We start from the raw sequence: 25,114 nt of genomic DNA, 5'->3' as shown, positions 1-25,114 counted from the left end.
GTTTCTCATGTCGATCGATGATAATTAAATTTTTATTTTTAAAGAAATCTTTTTAAATAAAAGTTTACCTCCAACACTTACTTGTTTATGCAAAAACGAAGTAAAGGGGGTGAAACTGCTTTAAGGAAAAGGGTTATCCACCTACTACTGCATGAGGCCAATTTATAATATTGCGTATATGAAACGGGTATGGGTATCTATTGCTTAAGGAAGAGGCAGGGGCCTTTTTGAATTGAAATCAATCAAGTCGAACAATCCTTAACCTATAAAACGTGGAGGATTGTATAGGAAACGGTTCACTTTTTTTTCTTTTTTTTTTTTTTATTAAAAAAATAGATTTTGAATTAAAAGCAAGGAAGTGATAAAAATTAAAAATCCTAAAATTCGCAAAAGGTCTTATTTTTAAATCAAGTCTCCATCATTGCAACATTGCAATGCCAGTAAAAAAAAAAAAAAATATTCTACTTTTTCAAGGACGCTTCTTGATAAGCTTGGTAAATGTTTGTTATCCCTAGCTGAAGAAAATATAGACTTTAATGAACAATGATACACTCTTCGAATTGCCTTATCCTGTTAAAAAAAAAAAAAAAAAAACATTTTATCTAAAACAACACACTATTGTCATCACATTCTGTAAGATTTAATTATCAAATCTCCTACAATGTTGTGGCAAGGCTTCTCTCTAGTAGTTGTTATATCTTTCCTATCTTCTTTTCTTTTTTTTTTGTTTTCTCCTATCTCTTCTAAATAGATTTGAAAAGGTTTTGATGATTATTTTTCATTTTGTTTGGCTTAGGATATTCAAATATTTGGTATTGCCCATAATTTGGCAGTCTTATCGGCTGATGTTGAAAGTATAGAAAAATCATTGGGATGCCATCGGGCCGAGATCACTTTATCGCTATGTTCTCCCGCTACCACAGAAGGCAACGATAATGTTAGATTACCTTGAAGATCGGTTAAAACGATTTTATTATCATAGCCGCATGTCAGCAGATAATAAGCCGATGGTGAGAAACGTATAGATCTGTAAGAAAGAAAACAAAACCAAAAAAACAACAAAATTTTTACATATGGATTCAAATAACCCAAGCAGCAAACATAGTATCCTAACTAATTTTGCTTTTTAGAATGGATTTAGGTTAAACTAATTGAACTAACCTTATGTCGGCTGTATGAGGCTGAAAGCATTGAATTTGCCGATTCTTGCGTATATCATATAATACGCATGAACTGTCTTCATGTCCTGTTACCAATAGTCGGCCAGTTGGATCCACGCATACCGAAGTGACCGGCGAGCCCATCGAATCGTAATATGTTACGGGTAAAACCGTATTTGTTGATTCATTAATACGTATATCCCAAAAACGTACCGTCTTATCCTGCAATAAATAAGAAATTGATAAATTGATTGATTGGTATAAAGAGGGGCGGGTCTCATTGATTCATACACGATATATTATGTATGTAGAGGAAGACGTAAAAGTTTTCAAGATAAAATCATAAGCAAGGATTTGCCTCTTCCTCTTCGTGATACCTACGACTCTACGACTAGCGGAGCAAGAATTAAAGAGTGTTCATTAGAAGTTAACAAGACGTGCGCATAGAGAGCCATGCCTCTAATTATAACGTAAAGCGTACTCCTGCCTTTTTTAAATTATACTTCTTTTCGTCCTGTACTTTCTATGCAGAAAGAATGTCCCTACGTCGCAGAAGAAAAGTGCCTTTAGAGTGAATACAAAGCCAAGACAAAAGGAGCAGATAACGAAAAGTTACTGTATTTTTCTTTAAAACGAGTAAAGGGATGAAACGACCGATTTGTCTTCTTGTTTTTTAAGCCTTTTCTCAACGCAAAAAGAGTAAGTAGCAATGTGCAGGGAATGTAAAGTAGAAGGAACGGCGCCAAGAAATAATAGTAGAGATCACTAGAGACTCTGGATCATTATCAAATTCCGACTCGATTTAAGCATATTTGACGATCCGCTTGCCATATACATGCGTGTATCAAATATTCAGCCAGACACAAAAATTAATATATGAATGAAATTTGCCGAAAACATTGGAAGTTCTTGCAGATAGGCTGGTGCTGGAAATGGTCTAAATAGCTTAATAGGTACCTTCACGGTTTTTGTTCCCTACTACGACACTACACAAGAGATCCCGCGGACACAGCGATAAAGTTTTCTTGCATACTTTATGGGTAGCCTTAAATCAGCCATTCTCGTCCGATATTGTAGGATATGAAAATTTCAATTTTTTGTTTTTTTTAAATAAAAGTGATCGATATAAGAGATTCAACCGTAGCCGCTTATAATCTTCCTAACAGATTTTTTTAAAAGTTGTTTCGAAACCGCATTAGAAGTCCTTTACATGTTTACCATCACCACGATTTTAAAACCTGACTTGAACAAATTAGCTCTTATTGACGAGTATATTCGTAATGGAAATATTTCGTATTATGACGAGTGCGAAACACATTTTAAGTTCACTTTTCAAGAAGAGGTCACGTCGCGTCTTGTGCCAATTTCTCGTTATTTACTACGATACTATAAACCACGCCCCCGACTACATCTCATCAAAGACGTAGACTTTTATTATAAGAGATATACTAATGGTATATTTTACCTGAGAGCCTGAAACGAACGAGTTATTTTCCCAGCTATATATGGAATATATATGTCCGCTATGTCCGGCAAAATTTTGAAAGGGAGTTAAAGCGGCACAATCTGTTATAAATATTTTGCAACTGCCAGCACCTCCGCTTATCAATAAACGTTTTTCATTGCAATTATCTTCTACGAAACAGAGATCTCTCACAGTGCCGTCGTGCATAGTCAATTCAATTTCCCGTCCCTCCAATTGTCTATTTTCAGTACTGTATTGCATTATTTTAATCGTTTTATCATTCGAGCCGGTGGCAATATATTTGCCATCTTTCGACCAAGCTGTACAATATATCGAACCTTTATGATGTTTGGTACGTTTAAATATCACCGTTGGCTGATGTGATGTATGATTTTTACTGAAATTCAAAAAAAAAAATTCCAATTTAATTTAAAGTATAATTATAATTATAATAATTAAGTAGCTGACCTGGTAATTTCACATGGTGGCGGATACAAGCAGATTCTTAAAGTTTTCGAATTAGAACCGACCGCATAGATCTTACCATCGGGATGAAATTCAGCGCAACGTATCGCCTGGACATCGCTCAGCGTATTAATAGCGATAAAACACAAAGGAGTTTTGCTTGACTGTAAATAAAATAATGATAAGAAAGTCTTGTCATTGAATCTTTTATTTGGTTTTTCCATTTTTTTTGTTTTTTTTTTTTTTTTTGTTTTCAAGTGAAAAATGCGTTTCATTGTTTTTTTCTTTTTTTCTTTTTTTTTTTTACTGTGAACTAACGGTTATTTGTTTCTATTACTCTTCTCTTGCTAGAGTAGTAGTATATATGTCTTTACATGAATCCGCGAATTGCATCAGAGAAATCTTAAACAGATGAAAAAAAAAAACTGTAAAATTTCTAATTAGGTACACAAGCGTCTTTATTAGAATATAGAATGCTCATGCGCACACAAACACATGTTTAACTATTGCACTCTTTTTACACCGACCACGATCGTTAAGAATTTTCTTTTTTTTTTCTTTGGTTTTGCTGCTTAAAGCAAAACCTTTAATTTTGTTACCTTCATATTTTGATAAGAACCTTTCTCAGCCAACATTGCGACAGCTATGTGACATTACTTCACTTTATTTTAATAAATAAATTTTCTTCTATTTTGCAATATGGTTTCTCCTTTTTGGCTATGAGAAGCTTTTCTTTCTTCTTTTTTTTTTTTTTTTTATTTATTTTTTTTTTTTTTTTAAAAAAATTTTTTTTTTTTTTTTTTTTTAATCCACCGAAATATGGTAACATGTTTGGTTTCTTCCTTTTTTTTTTTTTTTCTTTTTTTATTTAAAGAAACAAGTGTTTCTCCGAAAGCAAGTAGCGTGAAAACCACAAGAGCTGAAAACGGGTTCTGACTTAAAACATATTCCGTCCACAATGTAAACATGAAAAACTTTTGTAATGCACTTTATGAAAAATGTTAGCTTCACGTAGACAATTAGTTCATTTTATTTTGTTACTCGAGTCAAGAGTTAATATTGCGAACTTCTCATTCGGGCAATTTCTCTCGGGCAGCCCTGATTTGCAGAAAGAAAAAAAAAAAAATAATAAAAAGTCATTTAAAAATTTTTAGATTTTTATTATTATTGATATTAATATCATCATAATTTTTTTAAACTAATGAAATAAATCTTAGACTAAAGGTAACCATGTAAAAACGTTATAATCGGGCTTATGCCCCACTTTGTCTAATAGAATTCTTATTTTTGCAATATTGCGTAAAGATATTAAAACCCCGACTTTTCTGCCCTATAACGTCTCAATTTTCCTAAATATACTTATGTAGAGTAGGATTCGAAAAGTTGGGCTAGCTGGTCCAAATATATCAAAGTGATTTAATGCAATTTTAATCACAAAATATAAAAACTTTCATTTGTCTGTCCTATAATGTTTCAAATTTTGTGAAAATCTTTATTTAGGGTAGGATTCAAAAAATAGGCCTACTTAATCCAAATTTAGTAGAGTTAACATTTATATCAAATTACTATTATGAATCAATATTCATCACAATATATTAAAGTTTCGCTCTTTCTGCTCTATAACATATGGTAGGATGGAAAAAATCGGCCTAGTTGATCCATATTTGGTAGAGTTACCATTTACAACAAATTATTATTATGAATCAATTTTGCACAACAAGTATTAAATTTTGACTTTTTTGCCCTATAAACGATCAATTTTCGTGAAAATCTATATGTGGTAGAGCAGGGTCCAAAAGGCAGGCCTACGGGGTCCAAATTTGGTAGACCCCATTTTTTGTTTTTAAATTATTATTAAGATATGATTTTCATCATGAAGCTTTGAAAATCAAACCCTTTTTTTCTCATAGGACGTCCAGTTTTCACTAGATGAGAAGGGATTCAAAAAATTGCCCCTGCCGGTCCAAAGCTTTCACACCAATTTGGAATGCCAAAAAACTACTATTAAGCAACTTTTGCCGAGAAATTTTGAAAATTGTAATTTTTCCGCATATAAGAACTTTTCAGGATAGCGCGTTATATGGGAATTGGCCGAAAAAGCGGATCGATCCGAAACACATTCAATAGCGGTTGTTCTTGAATCTAAATGTTTGAAAAATTGATGCCTATAGATAGAACACAAAAACAAGACAGTCTTAGTAAATTCTTCATTAATATTGTCATTAAATGCTTCGATAAAATATTCTTTACATTATTTGAAGATATTAAAAATATTTCACGAAGTAAAGGTTGCCGAAAGTGATTTAAAAGAGTCTACTAAAGGCTGGATTCGTATGCAATGCACTTATGCTTTCAAGACCGAAGATGTGGCGAACGGTCTCTTAAATGTCAAACAATATAAGTAAGAGTGCTTGGAAGGCGAAAGAGAAAGACACCGCTCTCTCAATTGCTTTATTTTATTGTCCTTCATCCTCCTCACACCTTCTAGTCTTCCTATCCTGTGCTATCGAAACAGTTTTATCCCGCCCTCTAGCCCTCTTTCGAAATCTTAAGATCGTGAATTTATACATGTGGTATGTGGTCAATATTTGGCTCCCAAACTGGGAAAATCTATCTTTAACCGAATGCGGAAATTTACGGTCTTTGCAAATATCTGAGAAAAACCCAATTTCCCAGTAATATTAGTGGCTTAAAACTGCATCCAAATTTACAAGCTATCGATTTTACGCCATTTCCAGAACTGGCCATCTCTGCGATCAATTCGACACCTCTCTGATTGTGGAAAATTTGGCGATTGATTGTGATTAGCAATTGATTTCAACAAGTCCCAACTGATAACATCGCACAAGTGACAAAGGACTCGAGGTAGATTAAAGCGTCCCCAATAAATCTTAGACTACCAACAGTATGAGTTACTCTAGAGGTTAGATTAAAACGATATGTCTGTGCTCCGAGTCTTATGAGCTGCAAGCATCTGGTATGGCGGGCCAAGGACTCATAGGGATCAGTTAGACGAAACGGGTAAATTAAATCGTCGACGGTATACTTAAATCTTTGTTGCTTTACTTAAGTAAACGTTGAGATTTTTCTTTTGTCATGGCTTTCATAGGCCCGTGTTATCTTCGAATTGATATCAACTAGATTTTCCGAATGAATGAAAAAACATCGGCTAAAGCCGATTGTGGATCACAGAATCCCGGCAACAGCAAGCATTATTGCAACCATATTTCTAATTATGTAACTGTGTCTGATGTTTTGTCCCGTTCGTTCGCCACGGAAAGGAAAAGCAAATTCAATTAAAAATGTAACGAATAACGGTGACCGTACGGTCGTCACTACACTAAACTAGATCTGTGGGCTTTTGTGTAAATTTTGTGTTTGGCTTTGTTTTAATTTGCCACAACACATAAGGTTAATGTTAACATTAAAGGCATGTCGAATAAAAATTAATTTGATTTCGTTTCAAATCCACTGAATGATTCATGTAATTAATTAACTGACCTGCGAATGGGAAGTTGGTTTCTAGTAGATAGATGAAAGAAAGTGTATGCGATCATGCAGATATAATTTCCATACATAACTAGTAACTTATCATATGTAAGGACATTCTAAGTAATGAAGTTTTCTTCGCATTTGTCCAACATCCTACTGGCGATCAAAAACTAAGGTCAACTTGTTTATAATATAAAATGAATACTGAATTAATGTTTCAAATTTTTATTCATTTAACAATTCATTTTCAAAGCAAATTGCTGTGCGGTATTTTTGTTTTATTTGTATAATTTTTTGAAGATATATATGTGGGTGCGTTTATTACTAAAAGTGGCGAGCGCAAATCCCGGCGGGAGGGTAGTTATGTCGTCTTTTTGGGGCTTCCTTACCCTCCGCTTCAGCTGCTTCCCTTTCGGCTTTGCGAGCGGGAGAATGAGCGATTGCGTGCTTGCGGGCATTACGACGGCGGCCACGCGCATTACGGCCATAGTAGGCGCTCGGCCCAGTCCTATCCTCTTCTTCGTCATAAGGATCACTTCATAAGTCTATGGCGCGCTTACATTTCAAAGTATTCCGGAGGTCAGCTGTGAACACCTCCCCCACGATCCTGTTGAACTCCTCCCTCGGCTTGCCGGTTTCGCACAGACTTCTCACAGCTTTATAAATGTCTTCAACCGGTGTTTCTGGAAATTTAAATCTTTTTTTATTTTAATTCTTGAAACAATACTAAACTTTGTTCTTTCACTTACCTTTCCGAGTGTGCGACAAATGAATAAAAATTTGAAAAATCTAAAAACCTGAAAAAACAAAATTCAAAGAAGATGTGATTAGAAAAAAACTTTTTCAAATATCGACACAAGTGTTTCTTTTCAAAAATCGAAACAGGTGTCGTTTTATGCCGGGGTTGAACTACGTGTACTATACGCCAGCTAAAAGGTATAGGAAATCTTAGGATCTAGACATATATATAGCGAATTTAGTTAGCATATAATTTATTAAGTTCGTAAGATGACGTAAAGATGTAGAATGACACTAACAAGTGCATATGATGTTTAGTTGGTGTCCATCTTCAAATGGAACGTGTCATAGTTCCATGGGATTCCGCAAACTACAGTTGTTGAGTGACTATATACACAAAGGTCAGAATTTTTCCATTGTTTTAGTAAAATGAAGCCAAGATGACTAAAACAACGCTAAGATATGGATTTGCCAATTGTGGCTACATCTGTGTGTCATCGTACGAATTTAATGTGTGAAATGTCATATGTGTTGGATACATTTGCAAAAGACTAAAGATAGAATTGGGAAAATGCACGGTTTGTTGCTGTTAAACCCACCAAAAAAATGAACAGCGGTAATGCTATTTAATACTAAAGCAGTCCTTGATGCAGTCTTGCCTGGAGGACTAGTCTTTGAAACGATTCTCTATAGAGCTTGAAGAAGCAACAAAAGGCTTCATAACTTCTCGGTCTTTTACATTGGTTGACACTGTTAGGATTGTCGCTTTATAACGACTGGTCATCCCCTTGGGTGGTCCCACCTTTCCCTTTATTTCTGATCATCATCAATTTCTCTATTTCTGCCGGGGATGCAGCTCTAAAATTATGGCGAATGCAGCGTTGGCAGGCACAACTGTTAAAGAACCCAAAGCGATATACTTTACCAGTAAACGCACGGACGATTATATCTCGCATGTCTATATAATAATTAATAAAAATACTGTCCAGTGGGAACGAAAAGTCAAAAATTTAGGATTTGCTTTTGATTTCAAGATGAAGGTTAAAGACGATAAACAGCGTATAATTGATAAAGTGAATCGTGTTCTATACCCTTTTATAAATCGGAAGTCTAGCCTAAGCATTCATTACATGTTCCGCCATTTGTGGTGCTAGGCATATTAGCTTTGTGTGGACGTAGGTAAAACCCAGATAAGCTTAACATAGCCTCCTTTATTATCTATACGATCTAAGCTTGTCTGTTCTTCTGTCCGCCCATGTACTTTTGTGTTCAGCATACCCGTCGCAACTTTCCAAATATTTTAAAGAAATTTGATATACTGACATGCTTTGGCCCAAGGGCGAACGCTTTTGAAAATGGTTCAGATAGATCCACTTTTTCGAAAAAAATTGCAAATTTCAAAATTTCTCGCTAAAATTCGCTGATTAATAGTATTTCGACATTCTAAATTGGTATGAAAAATTTAGTTCGCCTGGGTTGATTTTTTGAACCCGCTCTCATGTAACTGTTCCTGCGAGAATCGAAACTCTATATGGTAAAGTGGTGTAGCCTTCAATATTCTATAGTGAAAATTGACTTGTAATAGTAGATCGAGTAAGGAATCAATGTTACTAAATATGGTCCACGCGGTTCAATATTTTGGACGCCAATGTCTGTAAGGATTCCCGGGAAATGTAAATACTTATATGCCAAGAAGACCTAATTGTTATATGTTCATGATGAAAATTTGTTTGTGAAAGTAATGTAACATAAAAACTAAGTGGGCCGAATTTGTACCAAAAGGGTCTATCGCTTGAACCCCACTCTATGTAAGATTTCTAATAAGCCTTTCAAAAAAACGTAGTGGCAAGCTAGCAAACAAATTAACGGCAGGGAATTTCAATCACATAGGTCTATTTTTTAGACACTAATACCAGCCCTCGTGTGGAGAGAAAGTCTAATTTCTACTTTTTTTTTGTGACGGAAACTGAAGAATATTAAATTGTTTAGAAAGTAAATCAAAGTTGCTAAGTTTGGATCACCTATGTGGGCATAGGTGTATTGCTAACAAAACATGGAAATAATTGTACGGGGTTTAACAGTCGGCCTTGTCCCTATATAATTTCTTACTTATTTTAAAGTCAATTTTTCATATTCTATTTCTATTCTAATTTTTTATATTCTACACAGATCCCGTCTAGTCGATTAGCGTAACTTTCCAAGTATATATGAATAAGAGGCAACCCATAATAAGCCATTAAATCCAGTATAGAATCTTTCAAGATTCTTTTCTAAATCCCGTTGTCATGATGATTGAAACTAACGTTAATGTTTGCTTAGATCGGTAGACGCGACTTTCCAGTCGTCTTCATAATCAAAGTTTTATTTGAAAGAGTTTAAGTGAAGATGAAAGTAAACCCAATCAAAATTGACTACAAAAATCTATCATCTTTGGATCGCAAATTTTTGGATATTATCCGTTCATTTCTCTTTAATGTTATGTTGGGCAAGGGATAGATACGTAGGGAGAGAAAGCCTTTCCTTACTTGCAACATCACATTACATTACATATGTGACAAACACGCTGCCATATATGGTGTTAGTCGAAAAGCAAAGAAAATGTTAAATTAACATAAGTTAATTTTTAGCTTAATATAATAATTATTGTGCCGTGATTGCTTATCATAGTTAAAACATCTTCGTTTAAGAGGGAAAGCAAACATCTCCGTCGCATATTTGATTGATGTTTTCAACAATTCCATACAGTGACAGTTATTGCAGGAGCCCAAGTGCCAGGAGCCAGTGAAAGGAGTCCAAGGAAATGGTCAGAAAGACCCGGGAAGGCGCCTATTACGGTCACTCAGCCGAGCCTCGTCTTCATCCTCACCCGGATCACTTAAGTTTATGGCGCCCTTATACTCTGCGGTAGAACTGCAACGGTTAGAACTGCAAACAATTCATAAACCGAGTTGTGCTCCATAGGGCCAAATTTTCTTATATTTAAAACTTATGGATTATTACGCCCACTTTTTATCGTAATTGGAGCAATCATTGTTGCACTGATGGTTTCGTTTCACTGCCATAGGCTGCCGTAGATAATTCATCTTTAATGTTTCTGCTACTTTGTCACCTGATTATTTGGCTCTTGGATATCGTAACCCATTCACTATTCATGATTCATAAAGAGTTAGCAACGTCGTCCTTCAAATTAAGAAGGAAAGCTAAATTATGTTTCCTCGGCGCGAAATTTTCACGCGTTTCGCTCGAAACCTTTACATCCAACTATTTCAACAAATCCTCCTGGTGAAGCCATCTTTTGCCAAACTATGGAAACTCGTTTGTTCTCTCTATTATTTTTACCCTAATCTGATTACAAATTCATTTTCTTATTCAACAAAAATAAAATTGCTCTAGAAAGGTGCAATCATTCCAAGTGCTTACAAGATGGCTTGTCGTGGCGGTTGGCTGCTTACTGCCCTTTATAATACTACGACCTTAGCATTTTCACGTTTGGCTCCATTAAAAATGGAATTGTTAAGTCTTGATACCTATATAGTGCTATAGTATGACGAAATTCTTCACTTTGAGGATTGGCCATCAAAGAAGGCTTGGGCCCGAGGCAAAACTCTTAACGTTACAGTAGATGCGAAATGGATGACATTAGCGAAATTACTTTACCTCTCAGTCGACGATTAGTAGATATGAACGGTCTAAATGTGTTAAACCGCATTGTGATCACATTAATATTCTCCAGGTTAGATGTGGAATTGGGGTGATTTTGAACTTAATAAGCTTTAAGTTTGCACACATTTAACAAAGTTAGTGATCGCATGGTAACCGAATTATCCTGTGTAGGCTTTGAATGCTGTTACAAAATTATTTCAATTTCGTATTACATTATTACTCTTGGTATTAGATGAGTGATGTGGAACAAGGTGGTACCACATCGTTTTCTCAACGCTGCAAAATTCGTTCTTTTCAAGCAGACAATGAAATGAAAACTTTTTCGAGTACTGTATGACATAGGAACACTATTTGCTCGTTATTCAGTCGTGTTGTCTTCCTTTAAAATGATCTATCTATAGTTGCCCAGCCGTTGCAAATGCGCTCAATGCTTTACGGTTTCGCTGATGCCAAGTGCCACAAATACAAGAACAAATTTAACATACCTATAGTGAGGCGTTTAGTGAGTTTACAAAAAAAACAAAGAAAACAAAAATTTATTCGAATGTTAAGCATCGTTTAAAGAGTTATATGATTCATAAACATGCATTTTTATATATTTATTTTTTTTCTGTCATAATTTATAATAAAATAAACTTTTCGTTATAAACGATGGATAATATAGTTAGGAAATAGGAAAGAAGGTTATACCTTGCGTGACATTGTTATCCAAAAAGTCTAAATAATGAATGCAGGTCACAATAAATAAACCACATGGCAGTATATACACCCAACACTTTTTTTACCCGATTTCGAAATAACACGGTTCACCAATAAAAGCAAACACACTTTTTTACACGACTTTCTCCCACAACTATGGCGAACAAGATTCTTCATTTGAACCAAACCCCACTATTACACTAGACATATCTACTAATGATAGCATTTTTGGTCCGGTCTCTAATAATCATACGCGCTTCTTAGCAAATAGCAATGAGTAGTTGCGAAATTGATTTTTAATTCCAAATTCAAATGTGCCCACTTGGGGTACAGGGTATATTAATTTTCTAAGACAATAGGAAGCGCTTAAGAAGGACTCACTTTTCACACAGAATTATTTTCTAAACTGATTTAAGCCTGCTTGTCCGTCTGTCGGTCTGATAGCTATCCACGTAAATTTGTATTCAAATTTGTATATGGAGCAATTTTTGCACTACTTTGATGATTGAATTTGGCACACTGATGTGTTTCGACCCAAGGGCCGACGCTATTGAAAATGGCTTAGATTGGTTCACTTTATCAAAAATTGCAATTTTCAAAATTGCCTAAGTAATAGCATTTCGGCATTCTATATTATTATAAAAATTTTGGACTGATTGGGGCAATTTTTGAACCCCCTTTTCATATAACGAAAACTAAAGTTCAAATGACAAAAAGGTCTAATTTTTTATGCTTCATGTTGACAGTCAGATCATAATAGTACTTCGAGGTAAAAAAATTAACTCCACAAAATTGTAGCCACCCACGCCTATTTTTGAATCCTATTCTATATAAGGATTTGCATGAAAATTTTTGTTTTCTAGGGCAGAAAACTTCAAATTTTAATATGTTTTGATGAAAGTTGATCCATAATAGTTGTTTGATATAAAAATTAACTATGCTGAATATGTAGCAGAATCTTTGAACCTCTTGGACACAATCATTCTTACAGAAGGTAAACCTTAATTTTTATCATACAGTTCCGTAATAGTAAGTTCATATAAAAACAGGGTATCATTTTTGTGTTTTATGGCAAAAATAAGAATTGTGTTAGACAAAGTGATGTAGAGTATTTAACAGTCGGTCTAGCTCGACTATAATCACTAATTTCGCTTAATGTTATTTTATAAATATGTGATATGGATTTTATTATTGCTTTTTCTTTGGTTCAGAGCTTTTTAAGATGGCGGAACACATATCCAAATTTAGCATATATCGCTTTTCTAAGGAACGCATCTACCGCGTAAAAAAAGAGTTGGATGTATTTAGATTAAATTGAATATTGGTTTTTCACAAACGATGATCTACTTCGGAAGCGTTACATATTAATTTTATATAAACAGCAAGTACAAGTAGGCATGCCAATGTATATGCATAGAGCCATAAAGCCAGAAATCCTAATATAGTTTTGTCACGAACATTCTTTGTTGAATGCAGTTTCCATATTCAAATTGGGTTTTCAAAAGTTGCAACAGCTGATTCATAAGATAACCAAAAACAAAAGAATTATATCATAAAATGCGTGTGTGTGTGTATGTGTGTGTGTGTGTGTCTATGTAGATCTTATTCTCAATAACAAGTTATTCAGAATCAATGTCTCATTATAAGCAATTTATTAAAACTTCATGTTCATATTCGAATTATTATTATTCTATATAGGCGAATGTTTGGTTGTATATCCGCAGCGACATAGTGCACAACAACAAACAAATAAATGATTTTGTTGTCGTCTAAACCCCTACACTTGAAAAACCGCCATGAAACATGGTTTCATTTCGCAATATGAACATGAAAATAATGAAACAAATTGATATGATGTGACGTCATCATTAATGAACCAAACCTACACAAAAAAAGAAAAAAAGCAATCTTTAAATATACATTGTGCACAAATTGAAAGCAATTACACAAATTGATACTTTTTAATAAAAAAAAAATAAAAACGAAAATTTTTGCCAAATCTCATAGACATAACCTTATATTTGATCGTCTATTGGTGCCTTTTCTCTTTCGTTAAGGGGGTAGAACTGCTGCAAATTTTTTTAAATAATCCATTATTTTTTCCTTTTTGCTTTGATTCTTGAAGAATGTTTGGAGAAAGTTTCCTTGACAGCGGGGGGTTTCCATAAGCAAAGCATGTCTTGGACGTAGCGACTGACATTGCTGTGCGCAATTTTAATATTAATGACCATATGACTGGTATTCTTAAAATCATTAAAGTTTTAGAGATGGATATTGGTACCTGATCTTACAATTTCTGGATGAAAGAAGTCTTCGAAAAAAGACTAAATGGGAGAAATATATGAACTTGGCAGAGCAGTTTTATGATCCTGACTAGAAAAGAGTAATGGGAACACATGTCAAAACCATAAACACGTTTATCCCGAAACGTATTTCAAACAATTTTCATTTTGATACCCATCAAAGAAGTATGAGACGTACATTCATTTTGCCATAGTGTTTGCAACGCTCAAAAAGAAACGCTTCAGAGACGCTACTATGAAATTGTGAATTGATTAAGCTGTATCTGTCCGCCTACATGGTGGATGTTGTCGAGACCTCCTGGTTGCAAAAATGAGCAAATCGACTTTAAATTTGGTAGAAACATTGGAATCCTTTGCACACAGGTTGTTACTGAAAAGAGACCAAACTGGTCAGACCAGGCACCCGCAGTGGAGCATAAATTGAACACAACTCTGCATTTTTAAAGAAAAATTTTTATTCATTACTCACAATCTACAACAGATAGAAGGCTGAAATTTTCCACATGTAATTTAGGAAAAACTCTTCAATTTACGTGTAAAAAATGGGACAAATGGCCAACGCCCACGCAAAGTTGCAAGTTTCTTTCACTTTTTAAAGGGTTTATGCTCATTAATCATAAGATAAACAAAACAGAAAAGCTAAACTGAAACTGTTTTGTATTTTGTACGTTCCTCAAATGAAGATACAGTTGCTTCCTAAAAATGCGTTCATTCTAAAGTAAATATGATGGACACCGCGACATGGTGAATTAATACTTTTTTTTTTTTTCATATATATCCGCCTGAGTGGCCGAGTAGGCAAGAGTCTCGACTAGCAACTCAATAGTCGTGGGTTCAAACCTCAAGTGCGGTAGAGTTTTCTAATAAAAAGCCGATAGCCCTAGATGCTAGTGCTTTAAGACTTTAGTCTTAGAATTTATTCTCTGGCTAAATTTATAATAATAATATTAATAATAATACTTTTTTTATAATACACAGCGATGTGGGTATCAAATAAAAGAACTTCAACAGTAGAAGGCGATGAGGTCAATGCAGTAATTCTAAATTAATTACGGTGGGCGTCAGGGCGTAGTGGATTAAATTTCTTTTTGCAATTCCATTGATATTGATATCGTATAAAAGGAAATGTAGTGTAGAACACGACAAGTCAAATGTGTTGATTCCAAACTAATGATAGTGGAAGTCAAGACGTGAAAGATTAATTCTTTTGAATAATACTGATGTAAAGGGGGAAAAATATGTTTTATCCATTCACTTTTTTATGACAATAAATAAGATCTTAATGAAGGAGGGTATACAAGATTCGGCTCCAGCCAAATATAAGCCTCTTACTTGTTTCCATTCAAATTTTTTACTGTCTCTTGAAAGGAATATGATGCTGCTTGCCGCAGAGGCCCATGAGCTAAAGATATCTGCGCAGAACGGCTGTGGTGTTGCCATTTTTCAATAATTCTCAAAAATAAGTTTTGTTCCAAACCTTTAAGACATCCTTGTTTCAAGACTAGGCACTGCAGACTGCTTACTCTATAGCATGAACTACTTTCTCATGAAGCAGACGTTCGGGCTTTAAACTCTTTAGCAGCAATTTTTCAAGATGAAAAGAGGAGTCCTTCAACTGACTTTACTAATACGTACATTATGTGACACTCTAGGCGATTCCACACATTTTCATAGTCATTACTGTCTTCTTTTACGTTTATTCATTTTCATATTCTTTTGCCTTACAAAGGCAAAGAAAGTGCTTGTGTCACTTATATTTTGAATTTCAATTATTATATCATAACCCATATGAGGAAGTAAGCAGAAATCCTTCCATTACAGTTATCTAATATTGATGCATACATAACCACATGCAAGCAAGCATAACGTATTTTCAGATGCGTTTATCAATATAAGTTTGTGCTTGTAAGATATATTTTTTTAAGGATATCCTGATGATGTACTTAAAGAGTACATAATGATGAGTAATAATTAAGGTGTTGTCTGCAGAATATAGAATCTGCAGTGCCGAGTTGAAAGTAACACAACTTTATTTACCGAACTTTTCTACTGTTATATATTTGGCATTGCGCCATTGAAGTATTTACTTGGAAATTGTCTTAGCTCTACCCAAAAAAAGTATATTAAATACTTAAATGTGCTTGTAATAGTAAAACAATTCCACGGCAAAGTATTAAATTAGTTCTCTTAACTTATACAGAATTATAGGTTTCTTGCGATTATTGATGCATAGCAGACAAAAAAGATGTCATAATATATGAAGTATTTAAAAAAAAAATTTCGCTATAGTTTTTTTTTGAATTACTATATTTCTTTAAACAAAAGGATGTATATCAAGTTTACATACGGCTTCCACACGGATCATAATTCATAGGATATCTCCCATCATATCCTATACGACTGACCAGCCACCTGCAGAATCAGATACCAGGTGTTTGGCGAACATTTCCTCGCTCTGAGCCTAAGAAGGTGGCGAGATTTATAAGATTCTTAAAGCTAGAGAGCTAGAGGCACGGACGAGTAAAATAAGTTTACTCAAATTGCACTAGGGGTTGCCCACTTCATTATATATATCACTATATAAAATAAAATATATATAATATATTACAACGCAATACAAGTTTACATACAATGTGTGATCCGACGATATACGCAATAGACATACGTAATAGACATAATATCTTTTTTAGTCACGCATCTGATAGGAAGTACTTGAGAAAATGAGATCTAAACTAAAACTCTTAATATATATAAGCTTCTATATATATTAAACAAACAAAAAAACTCAACAAAAATAGTCGTCTATCTAAACATTTTAACACCTTATAAATTTGAAGTAAAAAAAGTACTAAACAATGCTTTATAGAATCAATATAAATATATTCATCTTATAAGCATCAAGAGGCATGATTCTAATTGGCACCTGTAAAAATGTAGCGAATTTTGTTACTTTAGAGAGTAAGTGAAAGAGTTTTTTAGCTAATATAGTATGTTTTGTATTAAACCTTTTTAGCTTATTTCAGAACTTTATTTTTCAGCTTTGCACAATGGTACAAACATGTATATATATATATATACATATATACATATATACATTACACACACACACACAAATGCACGCACGGCGTTAACAAAAATATTGTTGTTGCTTCTCAGTTTCAGTCGTGGTTTTCTCTTTGAGAAAGATTAAGATTGCAATTTTGGAGAGTAAAATTTACTTTTCTGCAATTTCCTACGAAAGGTGTTTCTGAGTTTTCTGAGAGTGCAATTTTTTCTCTTCACATATTTCTTATTACCATTTTTTCTTGTCAGTTGCAAAGAAAATTTTGCAAACAAATTTTTTTCTTATCATAATAATTTTTTTTTTTCTTTTAACTTTCTCTTAACTTTTTAACTTTAACTTTTCTTTTTACTTTCGGATACGCACATCATCCATTCTCAAACATTAAATGAATAATAAAAAATTAGCTATTCACCTATAAAATAAAAGTATATTAAATCGAACTAACAAGTAAACTTCTCCAGCAAGAAAAATGAATTTGAGCTTTGCTAGTTAATACTGGTAATATAGCTCAACTTTCAATTAATGTTATGCAATTTTTTATTATATCCAAATAAAAAGTACAATTTCATTTTTCCCATCCTCCATCATTTATTATCCAATCAATTCTTTATAATAAAGCATCGCCTCCAAATTCGATTACTTGAAGGCGTTAAAATATTTCACAATTTGAAAATAAATAACTGAACAATAAGATACTAAACCTAATCCGTCCATAATAAAATTCTAATGAAATTGGAACTAATAAAGAATGATACAATAAAACGATTAATTTTTCAATCTCCTTTAATAAATTACTAAAGAAGAAATTATTAATACAAAAGGTATAAACTTGAAACTTCTTGCCTACACAAACTATTCAGTTCATTGCCTTTAGCGCTTATGCAGACGCAACGTAATGATTTGCACATAGTTTCAAGCTGGTCATAAGTTTGTCGCTGAGAATTTCTTGGGCGTTTCTTGTCATTCCCTCTTCTTCTATATCTAAATGAGTTGAATTAAGGTGACCAGATTTTCAGATTGCTACTTTTGGAAGAATATATCTATAATTTTTTTCTACCTACAAATCATTTTATTATTGTTTTGATTGTATGTTTATGTATATTTTATGTATTCTGGTAAAAAATATTTATTGCAAACATAATAATGTTTCGTATGGTTTGTACCATTTAATAACGTTAGCCAATCTTGCAATTTATTCTCAGAAGTTTTGAAAATCGATCTTTTTTAAATGGATTTTTTTTTCGATTATATTTGCAGTTCTGTATTATGCACACTTCTGCCACAATAAGAATAAAAACGATAAAAATAATATAATAATAAATAGAATAAAACAAATTAAGCTAAGGAAATGTAAGGAAGAATTTTAATAATTTTGTTCATTTACTTATATTTTTTTAATAAAAATTTCGAAAGAGAAAAGAATAAAAAATGTTAGTTTTTAGCCTCTTCCCAGATTTCGAATTATAAAAGAAATAATAAAAATTATTTTTCGCTTTGAATACTTTGAATGCGCTTATTGAAAATTAGTAAAACAAAGCATTTTAATTGTTTAATCACATGTTTAAGGATCAGGCGTTTCAGATGTCATCATTGTAGATGTGTTTCATATTAAATAAAATTTCAATAACATTTTAAAATTATGAAATGAACGAGATAATATGAAAAATTAAATTTGAAGTAAAAAAATATAGATATGGTAGATATGGCAGGTATGGCAGGTGGCAGGTATGTTTAAAATCAGATGTTTTAAGGCGTAATCATGTATCTTTGTAGTATCTTTGTGTCGTTTGCGATTTAATTGATGTCGTCGTGTCGTCGCGTGGTCGCTTCCGTCACTATTTAATGCTATGCTCTCTGCGCTCTCTGCTCAGAAAGTGTTTGAAAGTTTTTGAAAGAGGTTGTGTGTTACGATAAAATAAAGTGAATAAGTTCGGAAGTCTTCTGTACATTATAAATTTAAGTACATACGCTATCTATATATACAAAGTATTTTTTAAATAAGATAAAAAAAAAGACGCAAAATGAGAGAAATCGTTCATATTCAAGCCGGTCAATGCGGAAACCAAATTGGAGCTAAGGTAAGTTTTGAAATTCTTTTAAAAGTACATCATATTAAAATTAAATATGAGTTTTGTTTTAGTAGCGTGTTTTAATAAATTAGAAAGTGACTAATTTTTTGCATAATTTTTCTTATTAGTTTTTAAAAGAAAAGTGCGTGTTCGTCGAATAGACGCCATTTTCTAAGTGATTTCCATTTTTAGCATCAAATTAGTTTAGAGACAGAGTCGGCAAATGAAGTGTATATGAGTATTTCTTTTTGGACAAAGTTTTTTTCTTTTTTGATTTTCATGTGAAAATTTATAACAAGCACAAACGCACAAAGTTTGCTTTAATTTGTTCATGTATATATAAATATGTATATGTATGCATATAATGACTATATTTTCTATGCAGAAGATGCTACTGCAAAAACCTCTCATTATAAGACTTCTTTTTTTCTTATAATCGATATAATGTTAGATTGCGTATAGTTTGTTAACAGCGGTAACTGTGACTAAGAAATTTCTTCTATTATAAGCATACATGTGTATGCGTTTATATGTGTTCGTCTCTATCTATATATATATGTACTTATTCAACTCCGGCATTTCTATATAATCGATAAATCCGCTGCGCTGCATAGCTTTGTTGTGTTATGAATGTTGCCTTGGCAAATAAAGAGAAAAAAAAAAAAACAAGTATTCTCTTAGTTTACAAAAAGGAAAACGTGAGAGGGGATGAGAGTTTTAATGGGAAATACAGCGGCAATGAAACGCCTTGTTTTTGCATATATATATATGTATATATATGTATATACGACATTATTATTCATATATAAATATATAAATGACTTCATAATTCAATAATTGCGAATGAGAGTTAAAAGATTGAAGTTAAACAAGTTGTAAACTATTGATATGAAAGACAAACTACAAAGAGACCATAATTTTTTCTCTATAATTTCACCAATTTTTTGCATTGAGTTGAAGTTTTGCAGATTTTTTTTTTTTTTTTTTTTTTTTTTTTTTTTTTCCCTTCTTTTTAAGGTTAAGGCTATAAATTACAAAAGCTTTAAAGTTCATTCTCTCTTGTTCTCCGAATTTTTCTTTTATGTATACAGTATTTGCAGACTTAGGCGTTGGCAATCTAATGAATATGTTAAATAGGACAAGGGAGTGTTTTCTACGATACTAAATCTCCTTTTTGCAGACATTTGAAACCTTGGTATAATTTTAACTTGATGTAAGAAGGGCATGTTTGATATATTCGTGATCGTATAGTAGATTGGTAACAATAAAAACCCATGACAATATTCAATAAATAATCCTTACTTAAGGCCCTGTGAGATGTACTAGATGTGTCATTATATAATATCAGGGAATATAGAAAACAAATACGATAAGGCGTATAAATTCTTAATCAGTTTGAGATTATATAACGAGCCGTCCCAACTCTTTCGTCCAGAAGTTGTTGCAACTTCTGCAGTTATGAAAAATTACAAAATCTTCTAAAGTTTATCATAAATTTGTTATTGATTAGATTCACTTAATTAGCAACAAACGTGGGAAAAGTATAAAACATATGTTTGTAGAATGTGAGACTCTGAAGTCTGCAAATTGTATTCACAGATCGATTGCGAAAATAAGACAAAGCAGTCATTAAACTATGTTGTCCGCCATCTGCTTAAAAAGCTGAAAGTTCAATATCCCTAAATTAGGTATTCACATGAGTTAATGGTTGTCTAAAAGTCATCAAGAGGTGAATCTAATTTTCTTATGGTTTATGAGCTGTGAATCCTGCAAAGTGGAAAATTTTTGGCCTTCAAGAATTTTGCAAAACTTTTTTTTTGACATATAAGCTCCCATTCGTTATGAGCTTGGTCGATTTAATCTAAGTTTCCTTCTTTTTTTTGCCATTAGAATATGTAGCCAATTTTTGTGCTTATTTATGGCATTTGTTTCTTCTTTTTGTTGTTGTTGTTGTTGTTGTTGTTGTGTTAGTTACAACCATTTTAAAATACACCCTTTTCTTTTATATCCTCCCTTAAGCGAACATTTTGATTGCAATCAAAGAACAGCTGCACGAAAGAAACATAACCCCAAACATTCTTAAGCCGTGTATTTAAAACTACTATCTATAAATTCTAATTGGTAACCAGCTAACCTACACATTAATGCACGTACATACGTGTTTTAACCACACAAATACATTATTTGTCATGCACAACCCACTTATAAAAAAGATGAAAAGAAAAATAAAATCAAATCTATTACCGGCCGAAGTCTATATAATAATATGAGCTTACTTATGTAGGCACACACGCACACACATTTACGTATGCAGATGTACACATGCACGCTTGTTATGTATGAATGTAGGTAGTAAGTAAGTCAGCTTAAAAAAAAAAGTCACCATGATTTTTATATTCATTGAAGTGTATATATATATATATATATAAATCTAGTTACCTACTGTTGCTGATTTTTTTTTTTTTTTTTTTTTATATTAAAATTTGAAATAATAAATTTTCGTGACATCATCCACACATGTGCAGTTATTTTATTTTTTCTCTGCTTATAACCATATATAGAGATTTTACTTCGACTTTCTGACAAGCCATTATTATTGGTTGGTTGGTTGGTGGTAACGATGCCAATATGTATGTGGTGAGGTGGTAGAGTAATGCAAGTGATCTATAAAATAAAATTCGCACCACGCCATCTGTAGATGTTGTTATACTTGAGTTGAGTTAGCAAACTGTAAAAAATGCTTGTAATTTGCGTGTTAAGTGTACAGTGAAACAGCAAAAAAAAAAAAAAAATAAAATAAAAAAATAAAAAGCTTTCTTTTTTCTAAATCCTCTACTCTCCTCGCTTGATATCTTTCAATAGCTTATTAAGTAGAAAACTTTTTTTCAACTTTAACTTAACAGATGGTCATATAAGTAAATTTTTTCCTTCAGTCCACATGCCTTCTTTTTGTTTACCTAAAACAGATTTCTTTAATTCTTAACTCGTTTTCTCTTTTCTTGCCTTTTTTGTAAATACCTGATTGTCTTATGCGTTTTCTACAAAAAAAATTTGTTTGTATTGTGATTTGTATTAAAAAGCAACCCCACACACACACACACACACACACACACTCATTCATGTTGCACAATACAAAAACACCTACATGCATTTTTAATGCATTTCAATTTGTTACTTTATAATAATTATTGACTGATTGATTGGCTGACTGATTAACTTGCAGACACAGTAAGAGCAGAAAAAAGAAAAAATGATGATGTCAGCAATCAAATCATTACCCACCCGCCTTCATAACAATTAAACTAAGCACCGTATACGTGTATGACCGCGTGGAAGAGACCTCCAAACTTGGTTGCAAAAGTGTGCTTCTTTGCTTAAACGAATTTATTTATGTAAAAAAAAAAAAAAAAAATAGCATTGGAATTAAGTCTTTACTTCAGGAAGATGAGAGAGAAATGCAATTTTCGGCTATATTTAATTTTCATTCTTATCCTTTTTCCTTTTCTTTTTTTTTTTTCTTTTAGTTTTGGGAAATTATTTCCGATGAACATGGCATTGATGCCACTGGTGCTTATCATGGCGACAGCGATTTGCAGTTAGAACGCATTAATGTTTATTACAATGAAGCCTCGGGCGGCAAATATGTACCCCGTGCCGTTTTAGTCGATTTGGAACCCGGTACCATGGACTCTGTGAGATCAGGACCATTTGGACAAATTTTCCGCCCTGATAATTTCGTATTCGGTCAATCAGGTGCCGGTAACAATTGGGCTAAAGGCCATTATACAGAAGGTGCAGAGTTGGTTGACTCTGTGTTGGATGTTGTGAGGAAAGAGGCTGAATCTTGCGATTGTTTGCAAGGTTTCCAATTGACACATTCACTTGGCGGTGGCACTGGCTCTGGTATGGGTACATTGCTTATTTCGAAAATCCGCGAAGAATATCCCGACAGAATAATGAATACCTATTCAGTGGTACCATCACCTAAGGTATCGGACACAGTTGTAGAACCCTATAATGCCACATTGTCTGTTCATCAACTCGTTGAGAATACAGACGAAACTTATTGCATTGATAACGAGGCCCTGTACGATATTTGCTTCCGCACTTTGAAACTAACCACACCCACTTATGGTGATTTGAACCATTTGGTATCGTTGACCATGTCTGGTGTTACAACCTGCCTGCGTTTCCCTGGTCAATTGAATGCCGATCTCCGTAAATTAGCGGTTAATATGGTTCCATTCCCACGTCTTCACTTTTTCATGCCTGGCTTTGCTCCATTAACTTCAAGAGGTTCGCAACAGTATCGCGCCCTGACAGTACCCGAACTTACTCAACAAATGTTCGATGCTAAGAACATGATGGCTGCCTGTGATCCCCGTCATGGCCGTTACTTGACTGTCGCTGCGATTTTCCGCGGTCGCATGTCCATGAAAGAAGTTGATGAGCAAATGCTAAATATTCAAAATAAGAACAGTTCATATTTCGTCGAATGGATTCCAAACAATGTTAAGACAGCCGTTTGCGACATTCCACCACGAGGTTTGAAAATGTCAGCCACCTTTATTGGCAATTCCACTGCCATTCAAGAACTGTTCAAACGTATCTCTGAGCAATTTACCGCTATGTTCCGCCGAAAAGCTTTCTTGCATTGGTACACCGGTGAGGGTATGGACGAAATGGAATTCACCGAAGCCGAAAGCAACATGAACGATTTGGTCTCCGAATATCAACAATACCAAGAGGCCACTGCCGATGAAGATGCCGAATTTGAAGAGGAACAAGAGGCTGAAGTTGAAGAGAACTAAATTTGTTTTCTTAATTTTTTTCTTCATCGAAAACGAAAAAAAAGGCTAACAAAACAAAAACAAAAACAAAAAAAAAAAAAAAACCTTGGTCAAAACCCCATGTTAAGAAAAAAGTTTTGAAAATTAACAAAAAATAAAACATACTGTTTCTCTAATAATATACGCAATGTGTGTTTAATTTTTGTAAACTTTGCACAATTTACTTAAAGAAATTGACGAAAGAAGGCAAAGGTACAAGCCTAAGGCTAAAGTAAGAATACCCTTTAAGAATAAGAGAACGGATATCTACGTTAAGTAGCTTTTTCGAAGAGGATTTATTTGAGCAGAAAGCATGGGCACAGGTTGTAAGTGTTCGTTTATGAATGTAAAGCATACTCGACATTTTAATGGCAATAGCGGAAAATTTTTTAAATTCCTTGGAATCCGAATTTTTTTTTTTTTTTTTTCATCAAAAGTACATTGAACCTCCTCCAAACATTTCTATGCGGTCAACATTTCGTATCGCATGGTTTCCTGCATTAGTACATATATAAAAATACACATATATGTTGGCGTGACGTCATTATTGAACATTTTTTTGAGTTCAGAATGCAATGCATACATATAACAATTAGCACACAATCCGGCTATATATAGTTGTTTTTGTCGAGAGCTATTTACCTAAATATAGCTGCACATGTACATGTTTCATTTGAATATGTATATGAAAAGAATGTATATTAGCTACGCTTCGCAAACAGCTTCTAACAAAACCAATGAAATTAAATTTGATATTGATTTTATTGCGATAATGCCGTAGCCGAGAGTTCAAATAAATATATAATCAACCGATTTGGATTTGAACACATCTCTACAATACAATTTTCTCCAAGCAAGCAAAGAAAATCTATAGACAATGATGGTCCAGTGCAGTTTTTGCAAAACACTAAAACTAACAAAATATTTAAGTGTGGGAGGGAAAATCAAAGTTCCATATGTTTTAATAAACGGTAAAAGGATGCATTCTTTGACTTCGAAGCGATCCCTTAGTTTATAATGATTGGCTATAGTTCTGTAAAAGAAATAATCTCCTAAAAAGTGGAAAAGAAAATCGAAGCTCCTCGATATCTTTAAAAAAATTGATAAAGAGATCCATTGTTTTACTTCGGAACCATCCAGTAGTTTATTATGAATGGCTATATAGTT

At 33.3% G+C, this 25,114-nt stretch overlaps 2 protein-coding genes across 2 annotated transcripts; one reads left to right on the top strand and one right to left on the bottom strand.

Moving 5' to 3' along the window:
* Nucleotides 1–716: 716 nt before the first annotated feature.
* LOC119635734 (WD repeat-containing protein 47) lies at nt 717–3,813 on the bottom strand. The gene is made up of 5 exons (XM_038030725.1): nt 3,690–3,813; nt 3,094–3,254; nt 2,626–3,022; nt 1,162–1,382; nt 717–1,027 (listed from the first exon to the last, which is right to left on the bottom strand). The coding sequence occupies exons 1-5, from the start codon at nt 3,723–3,725 to the stop codon at nt 802–804; spliced, it is 1,041 nt and encodes a 346-aa protein (XP_037886653.1). The 5' UTR covers nt 3,726–3,813; the 3' UTR covers nt 717–801.
* A 15,106-nt stretch (nt 3,814–18,919) lies between these two features.
* On the top strand, nt 18,920–23,989 carry LOC119635643 (tubulin beta-1 chain). Its single transcript, XM_038030542.1, has 2 exons — nt 18,920–19,127; nt 22,643–23,989. Exons 1-2 carry the CDS (start codon nt 19,071–19,073, stop codon nt 23,927–23,929), a joined length of 1,344 nt encoding a protein of 447 aa, XP_037886470.1. The 5' UTR covers nt 18,920–19,070; the 3' UTR covers nt 23,930–23,989.
* The last annotated feature ends 1,125 nt before the right edge of the window (nt 23,990–25,114 follow it).

This window comes from Glossina fuscipes, unplaced genomic scaffold, assembly GCF_014805625.2.
Source record: "Glossina fuscipes isolate IAEA_lab_2018 unplaced genomic scaffold, Yale_Gfus_2 27, whole genome shotgun sequence".
NCBI lineage: Eukaryota > Metazoa > Arthropoda > Insecta > Diptera > Glossinidae > Glossina > Glossina fuscipes.
The sequence above is the reverse complement of the archived record's forward strand: the minus strand, read 5'-3'. Positions and strand labels throughout refer to the sequence as shown.

Bases quoted from the DNA above. Each gene is read 5' to 3' on its own strand.
- LOC119635734 (XM_038030725.1), bottom strand. From the start codon at position 3,725: ATGTTGGCTGAGAAAGGTTCTTATCAAAATATGAAG. The intron at 3,023-3,093 runs GTCAGCTACTTA...TTTGAATTTCAG, and splicing joins CCACCATGTGAAATTACCAG to TAAAAATCATACATCACATC. The intron at 1,383-2,625 runs GTAAAATATACC...TATTTATTGCAG, and splicing joins CGTTCGTTTCAGGCTCTCAG to GATAAGACGGTACGTTTTTG.
- LOC119635643 (XM_038030542.1), top strand. From the start codon at position 19,071: ATGAGAGAAATCGTTCATATTCAAGCCGGTCAATGCGGAAACCAAATT. The intron at 19,128-22,642 runs GTAAGTTTTGAA...TTTTTCTTTTAG, and splicing joins GAAACCAAATTGGAGCTAAG to TTTTGGGAAATTATTTCCGA.